At 34.8% G+C, this 16,622-nt stretch overlaps 1 protein-coding gene across 1 annotated transcript in view; it reads left to right on the forward strand.

Moving 5' to 3' along the window:
* LOC101590255 (PHD finger protein 14) overlaps positions 1 to 16,622 on the forward strand; it is a 181,566-nt gene that overhangs the window by 131,808 nt on the left and 33,136 nt on the right. The window contains exons 17-18 of the mRNA XM_023701404.1: positions 11 to 40; positions 778 to 895. Of these exons, the coding sequence (XP_023557172.1) occupies positions 11 to 40; positions 778 to 895 (148 nt within the window). The remainder of the gene's footprint in view (positions 1 to 10; positions 41 to 777; positions 896 to 16,622) is intronic.

Below are 16,622 nucleotides of genomic sequence, written 5' to 3' on the forward strand. Positions count from 1 at the left end.
TCATTGTCAGCAGGATGAGATTGTCTGAAACGAAGAATAGGTATGGTAGTTTTCTTAGATTTTGTACATCATAGGTGGCAAAACACTATCAAAACAATATAAATTTTGCAGTATACTAGGAGAACTTTGAAAAAAAAAACCAAATGCCCTGAAAGTGACATATTTTGAGGCAATAATACTGATTTTGATTTCTTAGCATTTTGTATACTTAAGTATTTTGTTATTTAGCATTTAAAATTGTTTTTATTTGCTATAGATTATATTAACATGCTATAAACATTAGAAAGTTCACCTACAATCTGCCATCACTTGGAAAAAGAGACAAATGAACCAATTTGGATGGCATGGATAACAGCCTAGTATAATTCTATGGAGTCAGAAATTTTAAAAATAAGTACAGTGCTTTAGATTGAATGCATAATTATTGATTTATGTGTCTAGATGTTTTTATATTGATAGTTGATTAACTCCTGAAAGTTGTTGTGACTGCTTTGAGCACATGAGTACACATGCATTTACTCTTATGCTCTTAATACTCCTTACTGTCAGAGTGTTTCAAATGCTGCTCATGTATAAGTTGTATTATTGTTGCTTTTCTTCCTAAAACATTTATTTCAGGTTAAAGTTCTTTTGTTGTAAATATTAATTTAATAATCTTGTGAGCAAAGATAGACTTACCGGTGCTAAAATTGAAATGTACAAGAGTTTTTATTTTTGTGTTTGAAATAGATTGTTCTTATGTTACTTAGATATACCATGAGTCTGTTTACCCCGCAGGTGTGATGAGTGCAGACTTTGCTACCACTTTGGCTGCTTGGATCCTCCTTTGAAAAAGTCTCCTAAACAAACAGGCTATGGATGGATCTGTCAAGAGTGTGATTCTTCATCTTCTAAGGTAAGGGAGAGAGGTCTATTTAAAATAGGATTATTGAAGTACACATTGCCTTATTTAATGGTATGAAAAGCCAGGAGAAAATAATGATTTCATTGAAAAGGGCAGTGAACCAATTGCCAATAAATTTAGGTGGAAGAAGGTGAATATGACATTCCTTAATGTGTGTGTATGTATGTCCCCACTTTCCTTTCTTTATGGTTCTCACGTTAAATGCAATAGTTCTTGATTTTTACTTTAAAACTTTGACTTCCATATAGAAATTATTTTATAAATACAAAGCAGATGTTTACTCTTAAGTGTTGGCCTGAAAATGCAGTGCAGTTTTTTAGTGGGGAGGGACCAGTGCTGGGAATTGAACCCAACTCCAAGGGCAAGCATTTCACTTTCAACTTTAACTGTTAATGTTTTCGTTCAAATTCTATGTATTAGAGAAAACTGTCAAGCATTGTCATGTGTACTCTCAGTGGTGCTCATGTTTGTCTAGGAATTTATCTGTCTAGTAACAAGGTTTTTGGTTTTTTTTTGTTTGTCCCCCACGCCCTTTTTTTTAAATAACAATTTATCTGAAAGCAGAATCTATAAAGTATGGCATTGGTAGGTAGTACTTTTCTTGTCATATTAGTTCTTTATAAATTTGGGGAGTCATTTAGGCTTCACGATAGTTGGCCAAGGAGCCATAGCACATAGAAACTCACCAGGTTGGACTCTTCTGCAAATGCACTGACTAAGCTGTTCTCGGGGAGGGCGCTGTGCTTGCATCCAGTAGGACTAGTTCGTAGCTGTCTGTTGCCATGTATTACCTTTTCACATACCTGCTTTTTCCTGCACCGTGAAAATCCTATTCCTAGTCACCACTGTATGCCTGGAAAAGCTATGTATTTTTTTATTTGTCCACCTCACTTCTTACTTTTTCTTCCATCTCTACTTCCATTAGTCTTGCAGGCAAAGTAGCTGACTCTCTCCTCAGAGCCATCTGTCTTTTTCTAACAAAGACAATCACTCCTGAGTCCTATAAAAGTTTTCTTGCTAAAACGTTCTTTTATGCCAGTCTCACTTTCCTTAACCGACCACTGTTGCCTTGATTCACTGTCTTACTGTTTCTCAGTTTCTTCTACTTTAGAAGCTAGCTAAATAGGTCTGCCAGACTCATTCCCATTTGATCAGTTGTTTTCGTGAGAGACCTGCAGGTGAAGTATGACCAAAGTCATGTCAGTTTAATTCTGTATAACATCCAACTTAATTCAATCTGAATGTTTTATAATGCGCATTTTCTATAATATTTTATACTGTGTTTCAGTAGTAAAAAGCAGATATAGAACTTTGTGAAGATATGTTGGGGTGTATACTTAATGTTTGATAAATTATGTAGTATATTTAGATAGTAACTATCCTTCACTGTACTACTTACAGAGTAATCTTTACAAAAAATAAGATTGTCATACTTTTGTTGTAAATATGGTGGCATTTTTCTTACCCTCCTGCATATTTAAAATATAAGCAAAAAAGCAGAATATTAACATTGATACATTATTGCCATTTATCTTTAGACATCATTCAAGTTTCATCATCTGTTCCTTTAATATCCTTTATGCCAAAGGGACTTATTATAGAAATCATATGATTTCATTTTTGTTTTCTTAGTCCCAAATCTAGAAAGTTTCTTTGTTTTCTTATAACTTTCATTATCTTGGCACTTTTGAAAATTATGGGAGTAATTATTTTATAGGATACCTCTCACTTTGCATTATAGTAATATTTTTTTGTGATTCAGATTCATTTTATGGACCTTTGATAAGATGTAATCAAGTGTATATTCCACACATAATTTTGATTAGAAACAATGATGTTAAATTTTAATCACATGACTGAGTTGTTACTCTTCTCTATTCCCTACTTCTTTCAAATTAACAGGTGATGTTTTGGAGAAGAACATTGAAACTGTAAATAATCTTACTCTTCATCAAACATTCTTTTTATTTTCTGTATTTTTTTAGTACAAGGTCTACAGGGTCTCACTACAAAGATCGGAGTCATAGCGATTCTCCTGTTGTCTGCCTCCCAAGTGCTGAGATTGCAAGCTCGCCCCACCACTCCCAGTCTCAGTCACTGTCTCAGTGGCCTGTGGGGGCAGGGCCGGCATGGCATGCCAGAGATTGAACCCCTGCGTCTGCCTAAGCAGGCGCTTTAATCTACTGAGCTATTTGGCCTGGTCTTTCAAACTTTCTTTTTCTGTTTTATTCAGTAGGTTATGATGGTTATTATCATTATTTATTTTGATATTCAACTTATCTTAAATTTGGGCCATGGAAGCCAAATTTTGATACTCTTCGTCAATTCTTTATTGAAGGTATTCTAGGCTTTTGCTCCCTGGTCTAGGAACCCGGTATTTATTTCTCTAAGGAAACCTTGCTCCTTTTAATGGAAAACAACAATTATCTGATGTATTCAAATGTACATACAGTCATACACAAATTTGTGTCTGTATTTCTATTTTTTTATCATTTCAGTTTTCTCCCTTTCTCATGTTGTGTAGAACTCCTTGTGTGACAAAAAATTGCTTCCCACTGACTTTAGTACGCACTCTGAGATGATTGCTGCCCCACGGACACCTGTGTTGCTTACCGCCTAGGGACTTCTCACTGAAGTGTTCACAAGGAGGACAGAGAAGGGATGAGGGTGGACATGTGTGCACAGTGGCCATAAGTAATTGTCATAGATGGACAGAGTAACGACAGTTGTTTTTATCTGTTTCATGACATTTTTAGTTATTAACATAATTTGATAGCAAGAAATAATGTTTTAGAATTTGAAAATAAATATATACAATGTTCATAACCAACATCTGACTTAACAGATTCACATATTAAAACGGTGTGTCCTTAATTAGAAGATATAAGGTTGAGTTAATGTTATAGACATTTTAAAGTAAGGTGTAGTTCACTATTCAGTCTTCTCTAGTACTTGATGTAGATCTGAACAAATTTTGAGTGCTAACTCACCCAAGATGAAGATAGCTTTGTGTCTTGATATGGCTAAATGAATTTGAATAAGTATTTCTTTTTGAAGTGTTTCCTCTAAGCCATGTATATTCGTAGGCTTCACTAAGGACTGACATATGCATCTACTTTATAGTGGCTGTGGCAACTACTATTCTACCTTTGCATTCTTTTTTTTTTTCCCATAATTTTATTGAGAAACAGATAGCAGTGAGATAGTTTCAAAGCAAATTGGTAGGACAGTTTCAGTAATTAACACATTGCATACATTCTCTAGTGGTTAATTGCTATACAAGGTGCGGACATGATATCCTATTTACAAACGCCATTAGAACAAATCCTTCTATTCATTAAGAGAATGTAACTATATATCTATCCTAACCACTTTGAATACACAGATACAAAATGGATATTCATCTGTATCCCCTTTTTTTGTTAAGTGCCATTACTTGAATATTATAGGTGTGTAAACTCAGCACAATATTCTAAAAGTTCAGTAGTTCATAATAGTATTGGGTCTTCCGCTTCACTGGCAATGTCAGAAATTGTTGACCTGAGTCCCCTATAGCTCAACAGCATGGCTTTCCTTCTTATATTTTGTTTTTATACTTTTCTGCTGGATGGTTAAGACCAAGGTAAAGCAGGACCTATGTGACAAGAGTTGTAGCAGTTAATTGGAAAGATTCTCACCCTGACTAACTGTATATACTGACACCTGTGAACTAAGCTACTGCACTGCAGATGGTAATCTGTAATAGTAGGTTCATGCTTGGAGTGTCTGTCATTCTGGTCTTCTGAATATGGGCTGCTTGTCATGACATGCCAGTTGCTGCCGTGCTGTCTCTCGGGTAGAGGACTGTTCAAAAAGAAGGTGGTGAATGAAGGCAGGAGACAGGAAAAGGAGTGCTGCAGGACTGCCCTGCTACGAGGTTGTGTTTGGTTAGATGTTTGGACTTATGTGTAAACATAAAAAATATATAATTCTTTATGCCTATTTTTAAAAATATATTCTAATTTTTAAGTTTTTTCATCATATTCTGTAGGGACTTAAAGCACCTTTGCATTCTTGTGTGAGTTGTGTTTTGTGAGATGCCACAGAGAATACATGACAGCTCATTATCTGACTACTACAAGATAAACTGTCTTAGCTTGAAGACTTCCATTTGACTCATTGTTATCTTATACCAGTGAATAAGATCCAATATACTACATTTTGTATAGTACTACATTATTCAGTAGAATAAGCACTTGCCTGGCAAGCGCAGGGTCCTGAGTTCAATCCCCAGTGCTGTGAAAAAAAAAAAAAAAAAAAAAAACCAAAAACTTAGAGCAGGAAAATTATAGTATTTTGAAATTTTGTTTTCTCATTTTCTGCATTGTGTAATTAGAAGATCACAGCTGATACATCAAAATTATATATGCATTTTTAAATAAAACACCTATTAGAATTGTGCTTCTTTAAGAACTTAACAGAGTAGAGGAGTCTCTCTAAGGGGTTTCTCGCCACAATACATTAAACAAGTACATTTAATCGAATCTAGTAAGACTGGAAATTGAATGTCTCAGTTTTATGTATTGTGAAGATTTATGAAAAATATAAAATTAAAGTGAATTATCATTTAAAGTTCTCTTAAATTTGAAGTATATAACTGACCCATAAAAAGGACTTTTGAATATTTTAACTATTCATTTGACCTCTGGGATTTTCTGTGATAGTTCATTGAGTTTTAAGTTTCTGAATTTAGCATCATGGCAGAAACAATTTTCAGGTAAAACTTAACACCACTTAGCTAGCTAAATTCATTGTTCTTCTTGTATTTGTTTAACAAGCACAAGAGCTTACTAAAATGTGCTTTTCTGAGCATAACCTAATTTTGACTTGCCTTTTAGCTGAGACAGGTAAAAGTCTAGGAACTAAAATTATTGGTAGTGTTTCCGACAATCCTATAGAACAGATCTGTAATGGGCGGTTGGTAAGCTTACTGAAACCCTGCAAATGAAAACCGTGCTGTGGCTGTTCTCTGTGGTGGAGTGCTTTGTGTTTTAGGTTGCCTCTTTGCTGGTACGTAAGGTACAAAGCCCACAAACTTTGGAGTGATCTTCTAGTCTGGGACCGAGCTCAGGCTGTTGCAGGTTGTTCTTGCATTGTCTTGGTAGGCACAGTTGTGTAAATGCCTTTTAATTCTTTAATTTCTGCTTGCATACTCTACTTTGGGAGTAGTAGTAATGATTTGATATTAAGGATCCCATTAATAGTAGTCAACACTGTGCTTTTTTTCTTCTTTAAAGTGTTGTGTAATCTGAACATTTTTGTGCGTGACTGAACTCACACTAGTTGCACCACCTCAGAACCATCGAGTACGCACTAAGCACGTGCTTCAGTAGTCACAGTCATGCATGCTTTAGGGTCTTTGTGAAAGCACTCCTTTCTTCCAGGCAAAGCTTGGGAATGTTTCTAAATCATACCCACAAAAAATAAAAATGCTTACAAATTGTAAAAGCAGAAAAATAGTTTCCAGATCATTCTGTTATAATTTATAGGATTGAAAAGTTAGATCATTTTTGTAAATTACACACACTTGGAAGACGAAGCCATTTTTGAAGTTAGGCGGCATGTGGGCCTGATGTTCTGACGCAGCATGCTGTGAGATGCCATATGTGACAATAAACTAAGTCATAACTCAGATAATTAATCAAAGTACAGTGGGGTGCCGGACATAAAAATGCCTTTCAGAAGTTACCAGCTTCATACTGGCCTTTAGTTTAAATATCGCTTTTTTTATTATTACTTTAGAGAAAAAGGTCACTTACCTAGTAAAAATTGGAGAGTTGAGCTAAAGAATAAATACTGTTTAAAAAGTGGTTGATAAGGAATGTTTTAATGTTGTTAACCCAGCCTTTGAAATACTAAAATTGGCTTATGTAATGAAAGAGTGTATCATAAATCACAGTCTTATAAAATTCAAAAGAAATCTGAAATGTACTTATAAACTTGTTGTCTGGTATTTACATATAATGTGCGAAGAGGCGTGCTCTTGGGTAGATGGTTGGTCTTACGACGAAATGAGCTACTCCACTACCAGAGTGGAGGGAGCGACACGTGAGTAGTGGGGGAAGCTTAAATCCTGTGCCAGTTCATCATCCTATGACGATATAATTTGTTTCTTCTAATTTGTTAAACATTTAGTTTAATTATACTTCATTATTTCTTAGAACTATATGTGTTAGAAAAATTTCTTTCTAGCCTGTGTATGTATCATGATTTACGAATAACCTTTTGCATTTACGATAATATTTTTAAAGATAATCTTCAAATGTAACCTAAGAAAAATCAGATTGACCTTTGATAGTTAATGCAATTCAGGTCTGAAATCAAATAAATTTAAACATTCTCATCTTGATTTTTACAGTAGAATCCTTACTAAGATTGATAAAGAAGTTTAGGTTGAGGGTTGGAACATAGTAAAAGTACATTATGCTGTTGTTAGTTTTGAAAAATATGTTCATTATTGAACTTTCTGAAATTAGGATGTATGTCACCAAGCGGTTTGTATCTTTAAATGATAATAATCCTTTCTTCCATAAACATTTGCCATTAAATTGATGGAATTCTTATAATATGAGTTGTTGCATTGTAGAAATAGAAAAGTAAATGATAGAAAGTGGAAGCATGCTTTGTGGGGTAGAGGAAAGTTATGTGAACTTTGGGAAGGAACAGACTGGTTTTAGATCTAAACTATTTAGCACGCTTGAGATGCAGTTTAGCGAGTTATCAGGTCATGTATAGAACAACGAATGGAAGTGCATGGAGTTAAAAAGACTTAGCCACATTTTAACCATTGAGAAAAGTTTAAAATTAGTAACATGTTCTGATTTTCGAACATAAGCAATGTCTGTTGCCATAAGAGCCTGATTCACTCGATTGTGTCAAATGTGAGAATTGTTTCTGAAAAGTAATCTGAAGTGCAATTTTTTTGTTTCATTTTTTGTCTTCGCTCACATCTAAATAAAAATCTTCCCATCTTGGAATTTATATTAGAGAAAGGTCATGTTTAGACTTTGATGCAGAAAAATGTCCCATTTGTTTTGATTTTCCTGCTAGAGTTAAGAGGCAATGCAAACTGTCTTTTTAATTGATACATTTTATACCAGGGCATCATGGATTTCTAAACATTTTAAATTATATGCTATTCCATGGAGTACTTCTCTAAATTTATTGTATATTATTAACAAAGCATTGGTAATTTTTCTATTTTGTATAGAATTGTAGTTCTCTGCAGATCACACAGATCATGTAGCAATGTGTTTATAAGTAGAGAGCGTAACAACAGAAGACTAATACCTATAACATATAAGAACTCAAAATTTAAACCCAATCGAAAAATTGGTAAATGAAGCAAATGAGAGGTAGTTCAGATGACCAGTAAATACCTGAATTCGCTTTGTCGCTGGCCACTAGATGAATGCAAATTGAAACAATACCAAAATTTCATCTTATTTCAGAAAGAATGCCTGTCATCGAGAAATCTTGTAGCAAGTGTTAGTGAGGCTGTGGAGGGAAGGTAGGTCTCTACATTGTTGGTTGCAATGTAAACTAGTAGCACTATTATGAAATCAGTATGAAGACTCCTCAGCAAACTAAAACTAGAAATTCCATTTGACCCAACTGTTCCCCTTCTAGATGTCTTTCTGAAAAAACAAACAAACAAACAAAAAAAACTACAGTGGTAGAAGTATACTGATGTTTATAGCAGCACAGTTCATAATAGTTAACTCTGGGAAGCAGACTGTGTGTCTACACGTGGATGGATATTTACACACAGTGGATTACTTTGTCATAAAGAAAGATAAATTTGACCCATTTTTAAGAAAATGGATACACCTTGCCACCATAATCTTATGTGAAGCAAATTGGACACACATGCTTAAATATCACAGTCTCTCTTATATGAGAAACTCAAATTATAATCAAAGTACAAACTAAAAGATAGACAATAGGAAATAGGGAGATGGATCTTTCTCAGATGGGGAGTGGGAGGGCAGGGAGAGGGAGTGCAGCAGACGGACATACGCTTTCATCGTTTTCAGATTAAAATACTTGTACAGGTGCGAATGTGGGACGTTCAGGGGTAGCACTTTTATACTCCTCATGGAGTCGGAACAGGAAAGTTATTACGTGTGTGTGCAGTGTAAATGTGTCACACTTCAGAGCACGGTTTATGCCTTCCGTGTGCCGGCTGCATTTATGCATTAGCTTGAAGTTAGGAAAGGTGTGCTTTTTTTCACATGTTACTAATTCTTTCTTTTTAGAAAGATGAAATTAGTGTATGTGTTGAATAAAATACAGTGATTTGTACCTGTAACTTCAGGACTATGCAGTTATCCCACACCGTTGTCTCCTTTTGTCTGCCAGCAGCTCTGCTGATTACCAGTAGAAAGAACCATAATGATGCACTTCCTTAAGTATCTCTGTGTGGAATATCAGACATGCTGCTCTTAGCACTTTTTCACTCTTTCCATTGTAAAAATGCTACGTAAAGGCAATTTTAAGGCTGTGACCCATACTGTACCCCTACCGTCTCAGTTTGGTCTAGTCTGGTTCCTTAATAATTATTCCATTCTCATTTAATAAGACGCTGTGAACCATCTGTGGCCCATAGTTTTGGTGAATATAATTCTACTGTTTCTTGCACTTTATCCAAAATAACCAAAAATATTTAATTTATATCATAATTTCATGTTTTCATTACTTGTTAAATTTTAATTTTCATCAGTAGAGGTTTGCTGTATGCAATGATTATGTGATTATGGGAAATAGGGTGTATGTGGATAGCAGATCCCTTCTCCTGCACACCCTGCCCCTTATGTCTTGCCAGTTCAGATGTCCAGAAGGCGGTGGTAGCCCCTCAGACACAGTCTGCACCGTATGCACACGCACCATGGTCTTCTGAAGTGTTGTTACATGTGCAGTATGGGAAGCCCCCCCCAGACCTGCTAAATCATTATCTCTGGAATAGTACTGTAGGAAGAGGCATTTTTGTAAGCACTGTGCTCATAATTATGACCATCAAAAGCTTAAAAATGCTGTTTTTGACTCATTTAAATATGGTCTTTTTGCTTAGGTTTCTCTGGATAGTTTTTATTAAAATAGTATCCAGAATCAAAGCCATTTTATGACAGGGAAACTTTGATTTTAAGATGTAATGATTTCATATACTTTGAGTGACTTTCTCAAAAGAGATTTTCTGCCTTTTAATATATTACCTTGTGTCTAATAAATTTACTGCAAATTTTTGTTGGTCATGCTCTGTCTTTTCCTACAAGGTTTAAATAATATTTATTTAAATTGGCAACTGTGTATCATCTTGATCTCTAGCTAAAATGTTGATCTGAAAATATGGCAATATGTACTGCATTTGTGGTATGAGACTGAGCTTTAAAGCTAAATTAGTAATTCAGAGTTAAAACTTTCTTGAATATTATAAAGCTAATATTATTTATATGATACCATGTTTAAAAAAAATACCTATTCCTCATTATAATTTTTTCTTTTTTTTTTCCTATCTTCTGATTCCAATTTCCTAAAGAAATTTGAAATGAGGAAAAAAAATATATGCAAAAAGGCCCTAACAATTGTGGAATTTTTAAAAGATGAAAAGTACAGTAAGTTATCTGCAGTTATGGTGCCTAAAGATACTGTATTTCTGCTTAAGTTTTACTACAAACTACTTTTTAAAAATTGTAGTTATGTCAGTTTCTGTCACATGAATTCTCTTTCATGTAATTACATATATTTCATTCTTAGTCTTTTCTGATTCAGTTTTTGAGTGCTGTAATCATCATCTGGCATACATTGTCAGTGTAATTGTTAGGTAAAACAATAGGAACTTGTTAAAATAACAAAAGACATGACTACTACTAATAATACAAGTTAATATTTATTGAGTGCCTCTTTAAGCACTTTGTAGGAATTAGATGTCATATGTGTATTGTACTCCTTACTGCAAGTTATTCTCAAATTAGATTTTTGTCCTAAAACCATTTTATACAGAAACTCACAGATGACTCTTGTATTATAAATAAACACCACTAATAATTGGAAAAGGAAAAATACCTTTATTTGCAAGTATAATCTGTTCTGGTCTTTCTAACAGGTAGGGGGATAAAACTTGGGCATTATTTCTGAAATAAAAAAGAAATGAATGAAGATGATCCTCTAAGATATGGGAAGATGGATGTGAAAAATGTTTTTAACTCCTTAAGGCTCTTCATACCATTCAGTGAACTAAGTATGTGTATTAAGGGAGGTGCCACCCAACAATTTGGATAATTTATATAGACCCAGTAGAAACTAAGGAACTTATAAGCACCTGAAGGAAATGATTTTTAAAGTGATGTAACCCCTCTAGTTAGGCACTAAGCGCTGTAATTTAGATGAGGCAAATCTTAGTAATGTTTCTCAGTTGTGAAAAGAAACTGGTGCCAGCTACACTGTCTTTTTTCAGAGATAGTTTTAAATCATTCCAATTTGTACAGTGTCAGCCACTTTTTGTATACACTGGAAGAGTTTTGTGCTTTTTCAATGCCATTATTCCTTTATAATAAAATTCCTATTTGAAAACAATATCCTGTTGAAAAGTGGACTAAATACAATGCCATTTAGGTGCATATGAATAATTCTTTTCCTGAAAATTCTTGTTAATTGTTTGCTTAACCAGACTATGAAATTACTGTATCATCCAAAAAACATTAAAAATTGCCTCCTATCTCATTGACAGATAATGTCCTTGTATATAATTCTTTTTATTCTGTTTCCATGTACACATAGCACAGCCACTTTCTTTTGTAATTGCATTCTTATATAAGTTGTGTAGTTTCAGTACTTTATTCCTTACTCCTTGTAGATTGTATTTGTGTAGTAAATCTAATCTTGGATCACTGAAGGTGCAACCTGTTTTACTATTTCTTCTGAAGGTTTCTTAAAGGTTTATGTTGTAGTCTTGGGCTATCATTGACCGTTAAGTTGGTTTTTTGTTAAATGTACCTTCAATAATGACTACAAATGATTATGTGCTTCACTGGTTTAAATTTCTTCAGATTATTCTAATAGAGGTTAAATTTTTTAAACAATCACTTTGTAAAGTTCAAGCAGTATTAAAGCATTTTTGTCAGCAGTGTGTTCGTGTCTGTGTTCTTGATTGGTCAACTGTTAAAGACAAATAGTAATCTAAAGTCAGATTTAAAAATTTTAGATTATCAGATGTACAGTACTTGTACATTAGTTTTTAAGGTATATAGGTAGTTTATTCTCTTGTCTTTTTTTCTTGTACTACTTGTGCCAGGGAAGCTGTTTATTGAAGTAGGCTTAGATCATTAAAGTATTAATTTAAAAATTCATTTAAATAAGTTTACTATTTCAGAAATGACATGCAGCTTAAATACAGGTTTGATAACTGTCACTTAAAAATTGTGGGCATATAGATAGTTTAAAGCAGGTCATGAATGTAAGGTGTTCCAGCATGACTGTAATTTGTTATTTTAATTCAGCAGTTTGAACAATCCACAACAGCAAGCCATTGATAGTACAATTTAAAATTTATCTTAGTATCCAATCATTTGTTTAATTGTAGTTAATTGCTTTTTTCCAATATGTCATTTTAAGAGTGTAAATGAAGCAGTTTTAGAAAACATTATGTAATATATTACAAGAAGATGAAGTGCTGTAAGCACATTTTTCTACCTTTTCTTGTAACAGTTTCAAAGTCTTAACACATTATAGCATAGAAACTATTTAAGAATATATCAAGTACCCTTTTAATCTTGTGTTTCTTCTTGAGTTCACCTATCAATTGCCATGTATTTGATTTTTGCAGTGACATTAACTTCTTTTCTTCATAAGTTATCTGTTCCCCAAATCCCCAAGTTACCTTTCTTCATTTTCTTTCTCCCTTCCTTCACGTTTCCAAGCAATGTTTGGAAGCAGTGTTCATCAATACACTTAGGTTTTTTTTTTATCAGTAAATTGCCTTCTGGAATATAAGAACCTCCCTCAGAGGTTTTAATATAGTTAGGTGTACAAATATAGAAAAAACAGGTGTAGACTAAATTTGACACCAAGCTTTACTAAGAACCTCCTTAAATATATCCAAACACTGCTAGTTATATTTTCTAATCTTGTTGTAATATAAAAAAATGTTTACTGTCTGAATGTTACACTTTTAAATAGAAATGCTTCAAATTAATTTTAAGGAGGATTAAAAAGAGATAGCTGAACTGTCAATAGTATATCTCCATGAGTACATCATGGTCTTTTTCTAATTTCTTTTTCTTTTTTGTGTTACTAGGAATCAAACTCGGGACCTTGAGCTTAGCAAATAAGTGCTGTGTACCTGAGCTATATCCTGGCTCTCTAATTTCCTTCTTTCTTTCTCTTTTTCTTTTTGTTAAATTATCACTTCTTCCACTTTTCAGACATTCTGTACCGGTTCTCAACTCTTCCACACTCATAGGGCTACCATCCTTCTCATTTTTCTTCTTTTTTAAAAATCGTGACGTAACATTTTAATGTGTGCCTTTAAAAACAGTTCCTGTGTGCGCTGTTGTAACCACCTTGCTGTCTGCATCAACTGTGTTGGTGCAAGTTAGCTGTTTCTTTTTTGACCAGAAATTTATGAACATAGGTTTGGTTCATATTCATGCTTCCTGATTTAAGTGAGGCCTACTTGTTGTTTATGTGAGCTCCTTATCACATCTTTATTATTATTATTACCTTTTTCTGTATTTTGGACAGGGTGTACAGGTCTCTCTGTGTAGATCGGACTCTTAGTGAGTCTCCTGTTGTCAGCCTCCCAAGTGCTGGGATTACAGGCGCGCGTCGCTACGCGCAGTCTCGATTGCCACCTCAGTGTGCCCCTGGGCAGGGCCCGCATGGCAGCACGGGGTCACGCTGCGTCCGTCTGCTGTGCTCTGCCCAAGGAAGCGCTTTAGTCCGCTGAGCTGGCAGGCCGGCCCTTTTGTCACATCTTTAAAATGGAAGTTTTCATATCTTTGACAAGTATCTCAATTTTTTGGTTTTTATTTATAGTATGTTCACTTTTTTAAGATAAACGGATCTCCTATTTCAGGAAAAGGGGCCCTAGTATTTCCCTTCTTTAATCTCTTTATTTCCTGTTTCCAGAGAAAAAAAATGTTACTTTGTTTCTTTAGTATGTTGGTCTCTTTCTGGGCTTTTCTGGAGTTACTCTTCAAAAGATCACTGCTCACATTTCCAGGTTGGAAAATCCCAGGAAGAAAGTTAGGAACAAGGCAGAGGGAGAGTTAGTGGAAGAGAGACGGTGTGTGTGTTTCTCCTTTTTCCTCCCTTCCCAATCTCTGTTTTCTTCTGCTTTTTTTTCTCTTCCTCCCCCATCTGTCAGTGTCAGAACTCATATTTTTATAGACGTTAGCAAGTTTTATCATTGCTTTTAAATTCAATGTGCAGTGTGTTAGCCCATTTACATCCTTATAACATATTAGCTAAGGCAGAGCACTTTATAGGAAAAGATAGTTTAGCCCATAGTGTTGGGAGAGCCAAGGACCTGACTCTGGCATTACCTCTGCTAGAGAAAGAGAGCTCACAGTGAGACAGAAAGCAGGGACTTGAGAGCCCAGCTTGCTCTTGCATAAAAGTCCTTTCATGATAGTCAGGATCTTGTGGAAACTACATCAGTCCCCTCCTCCTGGCAGTGCCCAATACCCTTCCATTTGCCTCCCCCGCAACACTGGTGTGCTCAGGACTGAACGGCTAACACTTGAACCTCGGGTAAGAAACTGTATCCAAGCCAGAGTATCCAGTTTAAATCCTACTTTATTCATAGTATGTAGGAGTAGACTGAATTTCTTTTGCACTTTGTTGTTAGGCTGTTCTTTGGCCTGCAGTAGATGTTTCTTTGTTCTCTGACATTTGTGGCTAGGTTATTTTTACCAGCTCTCTTATGACAGGATGTTTCTTTTACACTCTCTTGAAAACAGTGAGCCTCAATATTGCCCATCATCTTTGTCTAGTATTTTAAACATCTAGCTCTTAATTGCTGTTCTGTTTCCTGCAGGCTGTTATTGAAATTATCTTTTAAACCTTTGTTTTACTGCAAGGCAGTGGGAGTAGTACAGGTTCCAGATTTTGCCTTAGAGACCCAAGGCTGCCTCCTGAAACACAGAAGGTATCTAAAGCATACATTTTTGCTAGTCATGATCCAAATACACAGAAAAATTACTTTCTTAGAATAGTGTCTGTTACTAACTAGTTCACTTAGCATTTCTGTTACATGTAATGATAATGGTTGATTGTAGAAGATATTTTGGGAATTGAACTATGACTTTGAATTTAAATAGTTTGCTCTTCTAGAATTTAGAACATGGGACTTATCTAAATATAAATGTCTAAAGTAATTTATTTTGTACTTTTTCTACATAAAATGTTAGGATACAGAGTAGCGCTTTTATTTGTATGGATATCTTCATTATCGTGATACACGTACCATATGTCTGCTGTAAGTGTCATGATTTTTTGAATAAAAATCCACAGAATATTCATAAGTTGTGCCATATATACTATGGGGTGCTTGAGATTTACGAAGATAATACAACATAACTCTTGCCCTTAAAATTTTAAATTCTGCTAGGTTTGATAAAAGGCATGTGTATGGAATAATTATGATACAAGATTTAAAGTGTTGAATTCTGTTATGAGACAGATAAAGTGCCCTGGCAGTTGAGAAATGAGCAGGATGGCTTTTATTGTCAAGAATCAGAGGGCCAGAGATATAGCTCAGTAGAATAAGTGCTTGCCTGGCAAGTGCAAGGGCCTGAGTTCAATCCCCAGTTCTGGAAAAAAAAAAAAAAAAATTAAAGAGACTTTGGATAATATGCCACTTTAAGGAAGTTATGGAGGTGAGGGTTATGTAGTTAAATGCAACTTTAAGAAGCCATGTAACAGCTAGGAGTGGTGATCCATGCCTGTAATACCAGTGTTTGAGAGGCTGAGGTACAAGGATCTCATTTGTTAGCCTAGCATGCGTAACTCAACAACTTGTCTCAAAATTAGAAATATGTAAAGGCATGGAGGAACATGGATTCAGCTTCCATACCCCGAGATAAACAAGCTGCCAAATAAGGATAAAGCTGCCATGTACTATCATACTTCAAGGGCTTTGTAGTATTTGCAGCAAATTTAAGAAAATCCTCAGAGGAGGAGAGAGAATATGTATATAATTGGTATTGGGGAAGTACCATAATAGATTGAAAAGCAATAAATGCGATGTATGACCATCATAGTTACTAATATGTGGTCTGAATTTCTGTATTTTTTAATACCCTGTTGTTGTTGAAAGAATAGCATTAGGTTTGCAGAAAGATTGAATTAAAAATACAGACTTTGCTTATGCTTCTATCCTCCCCCAGTTTCTTTATTATCATCAGGCTCCTGGAAGCCACACATCTGTCTGTCTAGCTAGCTTGCTAGCTAGCTTGCTTGCTTGCTTCCTTCCTCCCTTTCTTTTCCCATAATTTTATTGAGAAATAGCAGTGAGACAGTTTCAAATCAAATTGGTAGGACAGTTCCAATAATTAACAAATTGCATACTGTCTTCCTAGTGGTTATTTGCTGTACAAGATGCAGACGTGATACCCTATTTACAAGCACTGTTAGAACAAATCCCTCTTTTCATTAAGAGAATGTAACTATCTATCCTAAC

This window comes from Octodon degus, unplaced genomic scaffold (genome assembly GCF_000260255.1).
Source record: "Octodon degus isolate 3935 unplaced genomic scaffold, OctDeg1.0 scaffold00135, whole genome shotgun sequence".
Classification (NCBI taxonomy): Eukaryota; Metazoa; Chordata; class Mammalia; order Rodentia; family Octodontidae; genus Octodon; species Octodon degus.